We start from the raw sequence: 11,731 nt of genomic DNA on the forward strand, positions 1-11,731 counted from the left end.
TTCCCTTCCTGGCTCTGGGGCCTGTCCCCCCTCCCTTGAGAGTGTGCAGAGCTGTCACTCTAGTTCCCAGCACCAGTGAATGGGCCCAGCTGTGCCGGTGCTGGCATTGCCCACAGAGACGTGCTGCACTTCATGACCAGGCTGCAGCCCTGGGAAAAAGGGAGGTGGGGGATCCTGGCAGAGCCAGCACCTGCCTGTGTGAACCACATGTATGAGCCCAGCTCCGCTGCCCCTCCCGCACTCCCTCACAGCCTGTGCCCAAGAACAGGCTTCCTAGGTACCAGCGGGAGGGGCAGGGATCAGGGCACATCATGCACTTATAAGGGGGAAGAATGCAAGGGTGAGAGCTCCGGGGCTCCATTCCCGCTCTCAGAGGGGAGTGACGTCTAGTGGGTTAGAGCTGGCGGGGGCTGGGAGTCGAGACTCCTGGGGTCTCTCCCCAACTCTGGGAGGGGAGTGGGGTCTAGTGGTTAGAGCAGGAGGGGCAGGAGCCAGGACACCAGGCTCACAGCTCTGCCTGTGCCACCTTGGCCTGTTCTCCCCCTGTATATGCCACACACCCAGCCTGCCTCATCTGCCCTGGGCTTCTCCAGGTGCTGAAATGCCTCCAATTTCAGCAAAATGTGGGGCTAAACCTGACTGCTACATATTTGCACAGAGGAGGCAGGGTGCCCTTGGCACCCAGCAATGGAAACTGAGGCACACAGATGGGGGAAGGATGGCCCAGTCTCACATGGATGGAGGTAGGGCTAGAATCCAGGAACTCTGATTCCTAGGCCCACTGCTCTAACCACTCAACCCCACTCTGTGGTTCTGATGTGTTAATTCCAGCTGGATAAACTCCCAGAATCCAATGGCTGGTCAGGAGGGGGGATCTGAGGGCAAGCCTCTGCCTTCCCACACAGGCCATGGCCTCAGGGAGCCTGGGGGTGGTGGGGGCACGGCCTCTGGCCGATAAGGAACTGCGCCGCCTGGCAGAAGGCCGATAGCTGAGCACTCGCTGCCAATCCCTTATCAGTCCATGGCTGTGGCCTCCTGCTCTGGTGCACGTAAGCTGCTTGGGACAGGGCAGGGGTGGGGGCAGGGCCATAGGCAGGGGGTGCCATAAGGATCTGAGGTCCAAAAGCAAGGAGTCAGGATTCCTCACCTGGTGGGGTCTGACTCCAGAAACAGTGCAGCCTGGACACCAGGGGCACAAGCCAGGCAGGGGACAGGGTCTTGGATGCCAGGGTCTCACACGAGGCTGGAGGGGTGCTGTTCCCCTGACACTGGGCCTCAAGCCAGACTGGGGTTCCAAGCCAGACTGAGGGCAGGGCAGCTCGGATGCCAGGGTCCCAAGGCAGGGATGGGAAGGTGTGAGGCAGATGCAGGGAGCTGGGGAGGCAGGGCTGCTTATTTGTCCTGCACCCGCTTGTTTGTCCTACACCCGCTGCCTCCAGACTTTGCCCCCACCCAGAAGCTCCAGGAAATGGCAGGGGGAGGGGTGGAGGGGCGACTTTGACCCCAGAGGCACTAAGTACAACATGAGACATAAACACCCCCCAGCCCTCCCAGCATCCCACATGAGCAAGAGGGCAGCGAGAGAGATGGCACCGAGCCCCATTGGGGGAGGACTGGGAGTCAGGACTCCTGAGTTCTATCCTGACTCTGGGAGGGGAACAGAGTCTAGTGTTTGGGGACCCAGGACTCCTGGGTTCTATCTAGGTCTCGGGAAGGGGCTGAAGACTGCCAGGGCACTGGGCTTTCCCCCCACAGCTCCTGCCCAGCTGATTTCCATTCTGGCCGTACTTTGGTCCCAGTCAGAGCCCTCAGGAAAGTCAATATTTGGAGAGTCCCGAGGGGGGCTTGGCTGGCTCCCCAGGCAGCCCCCCCCCCCACTGCCCTGAGACACAACCCCCAGCCCCTGGCCAAGGCCAGTGGGAAAATGAGCCAGGGTCTAGGCATTGGCACTGCTGCAGAGTGTACTCCATGCTGGGCAAGCAAGGGTGCCATGCAGCTGGCAGGGCACAGAAATACTGGGCTACCCTCCACCCCAGCTGTGCCTCTGTTTCTCAATCCTGACCCATAGCCCCTTGCTAACACAGCCCTGCTCCCTCCCCCAGCTCTGCTCGTGCCCCGTGATCCTGACTCACAGCCCTCTTCTAACCCAGCCCTGGGCTCCCCAACCTACACGTCACTCACCTCACAAGCAAGACCCATGGGTGAGGAGGACAGGGCTCGAGAGCCTTGGGATCAAAAACAAAGGGGTTTGGGGCAACAGCCCTGGGCAAATGGAAGCAGTCTCAAGCCAAAGGAGCCCAAACACCAGTGTCTGAAGCCAGGACAGAGGTGTCATGACTCGGATGCCAGGGTCCAAAACCAGGATGGTGTCATGGCTTGGGTGCCTAAAAGCCAGGACAGGGGTATCATGACCTGGGTGCCAGGGTCTGAATTCAGATTGGGTGTGGTGCAGCCCAGACATCAGGGTCTCCAGCAATACTCAGGGCTAGGGGTGGGTTGTGTTTGGCTTATGTCACTCTAGTTTGCAACTGGCACATAGCTATGGCAGGAGACCTCAGATCTCATCTAATCAACTCATCTTCTGTCCAAATGCCCCCTGGGATTCCAGGGGCAAGGGAGCAGCACAGTCCTGTGGACCCCAACGATGCCAGGGACAGAGCTAGATGGTGATGTTAACTTCTTTGCGTCAGGCACCTCTGAGGGCAATAATGAGACCCCCTTGCCCTCATCTTACCAACCCAGCCAGCCACCCTCCACTGCCTGGGCACTGAGTGAATGGTGCCAACAGCCTCCCCCAGGCAGCGGAAGCATCAAATCCATCCCTGTCACACCTGCACCCCAGCAAGCCAGGTGGGCACTTGACACTGGAAAAGGAAAGGGAAAGAGTAAGGGGGGCATCCTCCCCTCCCACCAGGCCCGCTTCCTCCAACGCTGTCGTGGGGCACCGGCATCCCCTAGTGGGCATAATGGGCATGGCCCTGTGGGGAAGGTGCCATTTCTCCTCTGGCCCTGGGACAGACTGAGGGGGTGAGCCCCAAGAAATGTGTGGGGTGAGGGGGTCAGGAATGGGGTCTTGGGGAATCGTAGGAGCTGGGTCATATCCTGGGAGATACTGATGGATGCCAGGGGTCACTAGAGATGGGGGCACAGAGCAGGGGAATGGCTGGGCCGAGGCAGGGGCATGGGGTTGGTGGGGGGGCTCTGGGACTGGGGGGGGCCGGGGTCGCCATGAGCTAGTGGGGTCCTGGGGTCAGTGATGGGCACTGGGATGGGAAGGGTCACATGGGGTGAAAGGGCCACATAAGGTTATCTGAGGTCACAGAACACCTCCCTGAGTGCTGAACCCCGCCCACAGCAGGAAGACCCCGCCCTCCCATTGAAGCCATTTTGCGCCGCCAGCTGCCAGACCGGAAGTGCCCTTGCCTCTGGTCTCGTGACACAGCTGACTGGTCACATGATGGGGAAGATGGCGACCCCCAGGGAGCAGAGGCGGGTTCCGGGCCTGACCAATCAGGAAGTGGGAGCTGCTGGCGGCTGCGCAGAGGGGTTTGGAGCGGGGTCTGGCGAGGAGGTGAGAGCCGGGGATGGGGGGCCCCGAGGGAGCCCAGGGGAGGGGGGGTCCAGCGAGAGGGGCGAGGGGCCCGGAGAGGGAAGGCCTGGGTCATGGGGAGGCTAAGCCCGGGGCAGTGGGGACCCGGGAGCCTGGGGGTGCAGTGAAAGTGGAGTCCCAGGGTCACGGGGGATTGAGGGAGGCCGAGCTAGGCGCTGTGGGGACCCAGAAGCCTAGGGGTGCAGTGAGGGGGGAGTCCCAAGGTCACGGGGGATTGAGGGGGGGCGAGCTAGGGGCTGTGGGGACCCAGGAGCCTAGGGGTGCAGTGAGGGGGGAGTCCCAGGTTCCCAGGGGATTGAGGGGGGCTGAGCTGGGGGCTGGGGGAACCCAGGAGTCTTTGAGGCAAATGGGGCCGAAGCGGGATCCACCCCTGAGAAAAGGGCCCCAGAGGGTCCCGGTGGGGGGTGGCCAGGGAGAGGCAATCTGGATCCATAGGGAGTGGAGGCAGGGGGCCCAGGCAGGGGGGCAGGGCCCTGTTGAGGTCTGGGTGCCCCGCAGGCATCTCAAGGGCTCCCCAGCGACTGGGTTGCCTCTCTGGGGTGCCCAGGGCAGGTGGGCATCGAGGGGAACCTGTGGTGGAGGAGGGGAGAGCCCCACAAATCCTGACCAGGTGTGGATCCCCAGGGAGAAGCCGGCTCCTGCTGGAGGGCCTGGGGACATCTGGGTGCACAAGGTGAGGGACCCCGCAGGAGCTAGGGAGATGTGGGTCTGGGCCTGGGAGGCCACAAAGAACGAGAAGGACCAAGGGGAGGCTAGGGTGTGGACCCTCCAGAAAGCGGGGGACAGGAGAGTTGGGCAGGGAGAGGGGAGGCACAAGGCACCCTAAGTGAGCAAAGATAATGTGCATCACATGGGGCCTGATATTGGGGGGAACTGCAAACACACACTGGCAGGGGAGCAGATATCACGTGGGGTGGGAATGGGGGGCACAGGTGGGAAGACCCCACTGATGCATATTGGGTGGGTGGGAATGGGGGGCACAGGTGGGGAGACCCCACTGAGGCACATTGGGTGGGTGGGAATGGGGATACAGATGGGGAAATCACATGGGGAGAGCTAGAATAGGGGGTGCAGGTGGGTAGACTTGGTGGACGTTGGGAGACCCCACCATCCATGAGAATCTCTGGCTGGCACACCAGAGGGCAGTGGTGTCTGGTGCTACTAGGGCAGGGAGCGGAGGAGAGGCTCCTTCAGCTGGAGGACAGGTAAGTGGGGCGTCCAGAAGCTCCCAGGCCTGGACGGGGGGGAATCCGGACGGATGGACTTCGTGCCGCTGCATGCCTAGGGTAGGATCTGGAGGGGTGGGTAGCAGTATGAAGGACCAATGGAGGGCTTAAAATATTTACAACATGTTACTGTGTGTTTGAGTTGGGGTGGGAGGGGGCATGGGGTGTGCAGAGGATTGATTGAGGCCCAGAGAATGGGATGGCGGCACCTTCCTCTCTAGGGGACGCTGGCTCTGAATTGGCCCCAGGGCAAGGGTACTGGCTGGCTTGGGCAGGGAATAGGATATGGGGACTTTCGTCTCTAGGGGGGCTGGCTCTAATCCAGCTGCAGGGGGGGACTGGCTAGGACTGAGGGTGTCTCTCTTGGTTTACCCCCACTAACCAGGTTCTCATTGCATGTCCTTCCAGGATGCAGTCGAGCCAGGCCACAGCGCTGCTCACGCTCTACCTGTGGGCGCTTTGCCATCCAGTGCTGGGCACTGAGGGCAAGAAAAAGCTGCAGATTGGCGTCAAGAAACGGGTGGAGAACTGTCCCATCAAATCCCGCAAGGGAGATGTGCTGCACATGCATTACACCGTGAGTGCAGCCCCACGGAAGGGGGCAGTGCCAACCAGCTAGGGCCTGGGGGTCTGTATGCCAGCAGGCACGGGAGGCATCAGCTAGCTAGAGCCTGAAGTTCTGGGACCAAGGAGAGACCTAGTCAGCCGATGTCCCTGGTGCCCCATTAATACAGGGAAAGGGAGGGCACAAGTATTTGCCCGTAGCTCCTGGGGCAATGTTTGTGTGTTGGGAGATGGAGGGGCCTGCCCCAGCCAGAGACTCCCATCTCACCCCCTCCTTTCCCACAGGGCAAGCTAGAAGATGGGACCGAGTTTGACAGCAGCATCCCACGTGACCAGCCCTTCATCTTCTCGCTGGGGACGGGCCAAGTCATCAAAGGCTGGGACCAAGGCCTGCTTGGGTAAAGACCTGCCCTGCAAGTTGGGGGAGGGGGTGTTCAGAGAGCAGTCCCCCCACATTAAGCCTGGGCTCGGCTCAAGCTGTGGCTGGAATTACAGAGTGAGGGACCCAGGAATCCAGCTCGTGGTGGGGCACGTGGCACCTCTCCCTTCCCTGGTGTTAATCACGTTTATTACAGTGGCCCCCAAGGACCCTCCGCTGTCCCAGGCACTGCACAGTCAGGACCGGCTGCAACCCTGCTCCCCCACGTTCCCACTTGACCAGTGGAGGGGGCTAACACCTCCTGTTCCGAGCCTGGACATGGTTTTCCAGAGCGATCCATGCCCCAGCCTGTGTACAGTCTTAGAGCATCCCCTGCATTGTGCTACAGCTTAGAACCACCCCCTTTGGCAAAGGGTGAAACCCACTGCTCTGACACGGAGCCCTTGGCTCCAGCTCCCTCTCTCTGTGGCTCCCCAGCTAGTGCCTGGTAGACACTTCATCCCTTCAGGGGGTGATGCAACCAACAGGGATTTGCTGCGACCCGGCGCAGCCTTTTCAAAACAGACGGGTGTTTATTGGTCACTTGGCCTCCACCGTTAAAGGGGCCATCTTAGAATGGAAAACAAAGCTTAAATCTGAGTCCATGGTGGCAGCATCACCTGCCACTCTGGTCAAAGCCTGGAGTCTCTCTGTCTCCCTACACTGTGTATTGGCAGCTGAAGTCTGATCACTGTGACCTCAGCCCCTTGGTGCCCAGATGCAGCCCTGCTGTGTCTGGGTCTCCTTCTCCTTCGGCTGGCAGTCGTGGCCGGCCAGCCGGACTCCCAGTGTTTCTGCAGGGCTCGATGCCTTTGCCCTCAGCTGGAGAGACCCACAGCTGTCCCTTCTCCCCTGCACTAAGGGGGAAAGTAACCCCTTCCCGGCCAGGGGGTGGCAATCCCAAGTGGGTGGGGAAACTGAGTCACGCCTCTGGTTCATACGGATATGACAATTCCTACACTCTCCACATGCCTCCTGAGCCTTAATTCAGACTTCGCGCCACCTGGCCTGTCTGCAGTGATCTTCGTGATGCTGCCAGCCAGCCATCGATCACGGGGGTTGTCCATTCTGGTGACTTCACAGCAAAGAGATTAACACCTTCTTCTCTTTGAACTGGATGCTGCCCGTTCCCACTCTGGGTCAGTGGCAGAGCTGTAGACAAAGCAGGAGTCCTGGCTTCGAGCCTCCTCTACTCTAACCACTGGACCCCACTACCCTCCCAGAACTGAGAATAGAACCCAGGAGTCCTGGCTCCCAGCCCCCTCTGTTCTAACCACTAGACACAATGAATATTACGCCATGCTGCTCCAATGACGTTATTCAACTGCTTGTGGCTATAGCCAGGCTAGTACCACACGCTGTTCCATCCCTAGCAGTGGTTGCAGGTGGATACCTGGATTTCCCCCCCCCATAGGGGATGGATACACCACATAGCCCAATGAGCAGCAGCTCTTCGGACACTACTGTCTCACCCACTGTAACTGTCTCCTGTGCTTCTCAACCAATCTGGGTTTTTAAGCCTCTTGTCGTTTTGGTTTGGGCCACCCTGTTTGCTGTTGGAGCCGACAGTGGTTTGGAGGGTGGATGAGCTTATAACCAAGAGCTGACTGAGAGGCTGCAGCGAGCAGAAAATGGATTCTCATGCCTGTAAGTCACTCTGAGTCAAGCAACAAGGTTGGGAGGGATTCCAAACCTGCCAGGGAGTGGGCAGGTGCCCCAAAAGTGATCCCCACTGTGGGAAGAGTGGTACAGTGCTTAGAGCTGTTTAGATGGCTAGTTCTCAGAATGGGGCTGGCTTCTAGGCATTACTGTAAGACAAACAGGGCCCTATCCTAGGGCTCTGGCCCTGGTTCCATTCTCTGCACAGGCAGGTTACTCAGTTTCTCCATCTGCAGCTGGGGATAATAGCTCTGCCCAGCCTCAGACTTGTGCTAAAGAGGTGCCCAGACCCGGTGGGGGCCAGAGCAGTACCGAAGATAGGTCTAGAACTGACTCTTTCCTGCGCAGTCATCCATCCCAAGGCCAGAAGAGCCCAGGCTGACCATCTGGCCTGACCTCCTGTCCCAGGCCATTGGAATCTTTCTGGCCGAACTAGAGCAGAGCTGTTAGAAGAACATCCTATCTTGATATAACAGTGGCCATGACAGAGAATCTACTGCAGCCCTTGGGAAAGATGAGTCTGAGCAAGGGAAATTGGAGCCTGGCAATCCCACTGATGCTCAGACTCAAGATTCCTGGGCTTAGAGGTCCAAATACAGCCATTACACCATACACCTCCCCTGGATCAGCAGCAGGCTTTGAGCCCCTTCACCTTCAGATCCCCACGAGGCCCTTAGTGTTTCAGGTACAACGGAGGTGGTTGAACTCTGCCAGATTTCAGCATGTGCAATACATTCATTCTGTTAAATATCTGCTCTGTGTGTGACTGGGTTTAGCCAGCTGTCTGTGCCAGTGGGGGATTTCTAGCTGTCATGTGCAGTTGAAGGTAAATAGTCCATTGACAATTTTGGTCTCAGACATTAGGGATCTGGGCAATATCGGCTCTCCCATGAACTTGCCCGTGATTCATTTTACCTGCACAGACTATCAGCGGCAGAGGCACCCTGAGCTCTTTGCCATTGTGCAATGTAGTTATCTGCCATTTTACCGATGGCAGAGAAGCGTGTGCGAGTAACTTCCCCAAGATCCAGAGAGTGAGTCAGTGGCAGGACCAAGAGCGGAATTCGGGAGTCCTGTCTCCCAGCCCCCTGCTCTAGCCCTGGAGACCTCCTTCCCCCAGGGGTCCTGACTTTCATTCCCACCTCCCCCACCCCACTCTGCTGTAGCCCACAGGGCCCCAGTCCCCTCCCAGAGCTGAGGGTAGAACCCAGGAATCCTGTCTCCCAGCTGGAGACTTTTGCCCCAGGAGAGAGCTCTGAGTGGTGGCTTACCAGGGGAAGCTGCAGGGTTGATGTTTGCTGGGTTGGGTTACAATAGGGATATGATCCTGTCTTTGCTTTCTTAAAGGGGCATTGTGCTGGGGAGCAGGTGGGGAGGGGTCTGACAGAGGTCTGGCACCATTGACTCAGCAAGTCTCCCTGCTGTCTCTTTTCAGGATGTGTGAGGGTGAGAAGAGGAAACTGGTGATTCCCTCTGAGCTGGGTAGGTAACCAGGGATTGGACTGACCCACTCTGCAGGGGGAATGTGGTACAAGGCCTTTCTCCTCTAGGGAACGCCAGCTCTGATCCAGTCCTAGCAGAACAGTGACCAATGATCAGACTGTTGGGTCTCTCTCCAGTTTCCATGTCTTGCTAAAGTCACCTGCCCAGAACCACCACCAGAGGGGGCTGTGGGTGGGACTCGAGGGGCATCAACAGAGCTGCGAGGTGGGAGCCTGGAGATGGGATAGCAGGGGGCTGTGGGTCAGAACTATGGGGCATCAGGGTGTTCATTCCTAGGCCAGTCCCCTGTGGGAAAGCAGGTGTGGGGGGGGAGGGGGCACTGCTTTGGGTTCCCAAAAGATACTGACATTTAGGGGAAGGTGCTCTTTGTGCCGGTCTGGCCCCTTTCCCATTGCTCAAGTCCCTGCCCGAAACCTCCCCCCACCTCCCCCGAGTTAGTGTTACCCCCCTGCATTGGGCTGGGGGGGGTGAGTTCCTTGCTTTAAATTTTCTCTGTTTTCTCCAAAGGCTACGGGGACCGAGGGGCTCCACCCAAGATCCCAGGTAAGGCCACTATGCCCCCAGTGTGCTTGGTCCCTGCCTGTCCCTCGGGGCAGTGGTGCCAACCATGTGAACTGTCAGCCCCTCAGGTCTCCACAGCCTCCCTCCAGTCACTCACTGGGGCAGCCCCTCCCCTATCTGGCCATCAGGCAGTGAGGTACTCCCTGCTCCCCTCCCACACAGTGACATAGGGTCCCCGCTGTGCAAAATGGCTGGGGGGGTTCCTGCCTGGGTGGGGGAGGAGTGGGGCAGGATGGCATGATGCTCCCCTGACTTTGCCCTGTCCCCCCTCCAGGTGGCGCAACACTGATCTTCGAGGTGGAGCTGCTGAAGATTGAGCGACGACCAGAGCTGTAGGCAGGCTGTGGGTGGGTGGGGCGAGGTCTGGGGGGCCTTGGCTTCGTGGGAAAAGGGTGGTGCGTGCACATGGTCACACGGGGGGGGCAGAGGGGTGTTTAAAAAAAATCCTGGAAGATCAAAAATAAAAGCACAGACTGGAGCTGCCCAGTGTGTAGGGGTAGGGGGTGCTGGGAAGGAAGCGGGTCTCTGGAGAATGGTATAGAGACAGGGCAAGGCCAGAGCAAAGTAAATGGAGAGCTGGGGCTCCTAAGTGCAATCTCAGAGGGGAGAGGGGGCTTGTCAGAGCAGAGAGTCCAGGCTTCTGGGTTCTCTCCCTGCCTCCAGGCAGGTGCTGTGAACCATCCTGCCATGGAGTGGCACTGCCTGCCTTTGCCACAGGGTGGCACCTGGCAACAGCTGGCAGCCCCTCTGCCTGTGACCCTTTTCCCAGGCAGAGAGGGGAGGGGCTGTGCTGGGACAGCATGGGCAGGGCAGGAGGGAGGCCTTGGGCACTGGCCTGGCTGGAAAGAGAGCCGAGGAGCTGAGCTGGGACAGGCCTCAACCCGCTGCAGGCCAGCTTCAAGGGCAGAGCAGGCTGCACGTGGAAACCAGCACCAGTGACTCAGCCTGCTCCCAGATCCACCCTGTGAAACAGCAGCCACACCCTATGCTCATGAGGGCCCCAGGGTTGGACAGCAGGGGGCTGTGGGTCAGGAGCAAGGGGCACTGGCACAGCTGGGGCTGGGGGGGGACATGGGATGGATAGCAGGGGCTGTGGGTTGGGAGCGAGGGGCACTGGCACAGCTGGAGGCGGACATGGATAGCGGGGGGCTCCAGGTCAGGAGGGAGGGGCCCTGGTACAGCTGGAGCTGGAGGGGGACATGGGATGGATAGCAGGGGGCTGTGAGTCAGGATTGAGCAGCACTGGCAGACATGGGGTGCCCTGGGAGAGGAGAAAGGGGCGGTGCCAGACCTATCTGGTCAGCCCCATCCTCCATTACCCAGCAGGGTGGATTGGGGAGCCAGCTGGGTTGCTGCTGGAGGGCAGGGGCCGGGCTGGGTGGGGTGGAATGGAGGCTGCGAACGCATTCGTCCCCACCCCAGCGGGGTGCTGGCCCCAGCCCCGTCCTGCCGGCTCCCAGCCACCCGCTGATCTCAGGCCGGAAGCACGAAGTGTGGCTGCCGCCCGATTCGTTCCAGGAGCCAGGGACATTCTTTCCATGCTGAGCTCAGCCCTGCCATGAGCGGGGGAGGGGAGGCACTCAGCCTGGCCTGGATGGGGCCTAACCAGCCTCTTGGGGCATGGATGTCACAGGGCTGGGGAGTTGCCAGTGCTGGGACCCACCTTGCCACCTGGTTGTCACAGCAGCTGCCTCCCATGGGGGGAGAGGGCCTGGGGGGTGTGGAGCTGGCAGCAGCTGTGTCGAGGGGAAGAGGAGAAGGGCTGCTCTGTGGGGTGCGAGGTGGTACCAGCAGCTGGTACTGGGCACCCCAGTCCTTGGCCAAGCCCCTGGGTGGGGCTTACTTGGCCTTTCCTCTCCCTGTCTTTCCCAGGTGATTTTCAGATGCTGGGGGCTTCCCTTAGTGCTGCTGATTTCCCCCCCCTCACACACCCCATTGGCCACAATTAACATCTCGGTTAGGCCTGCTGGCAACAGGGTGATATCCTGCAGGGGATCCCACCACCCCCGCTGGGAAAAGGGTCCAGTCCAGACCCATGCTCCATTCCCTTTTCGGCTAGGGGTATCTCCCCACAGCCCTCCTGCTCTCATCAAAAGATGCTTGAGAAATGGGGAAAGGGGCTGCAGTCACCCCAAGCTAGAAGCCCTGCTGAATCTCATCCCCTGCAGTGCCCTCTTCAGCCCCCCCATG

General features: G+C 59.7%; 1 protein-coding gene across 1 annotated transcript; it reads left to right on the plus strand.

Annotated features, from left to right (window-relative positions):
• The first annotated feature begins 3,457 nt into the window (after positions 1-3,457).
• On the plus strand, positions 3,458-10,015 carry FKBP2 (FKBP prolyl isomerase 2). Its single transcript, XM_075073352.1, is given in 8 exon segments — positions 3,458-3,481; positions 3,484-3,571; positions 4,235-4,283; positions 5,245-5,413; positions 5,686-5,798; positions 8,913-8,959; positions 9,488-9,523; positions 9,816-10,015. Coding segments are annotated over 8 exon segments (588 nt in total). The 3' UTR covers positions 9,878-10,015.
• The last annotated feature ends 1,716 nt before the right edge of the window (positions 10,016-11,731 follow it).

The sequence above is a fragment of the Chelonoidis abingdonii genome, chromosome 17 (assembly GCF_003597395.2).
Source record: "Chelonoidis abingdonii isolate Lonesome George chromosome 17, CheloAbing_2.0, whole genome shotgun sequence".
NCBI classification, from domain to species: domain Eukaryota; kingdom Metazoa; phylum Chordata; order Testudines; family Testudinidae; genus Chelonoidis; species Chelonoidis abingdonii.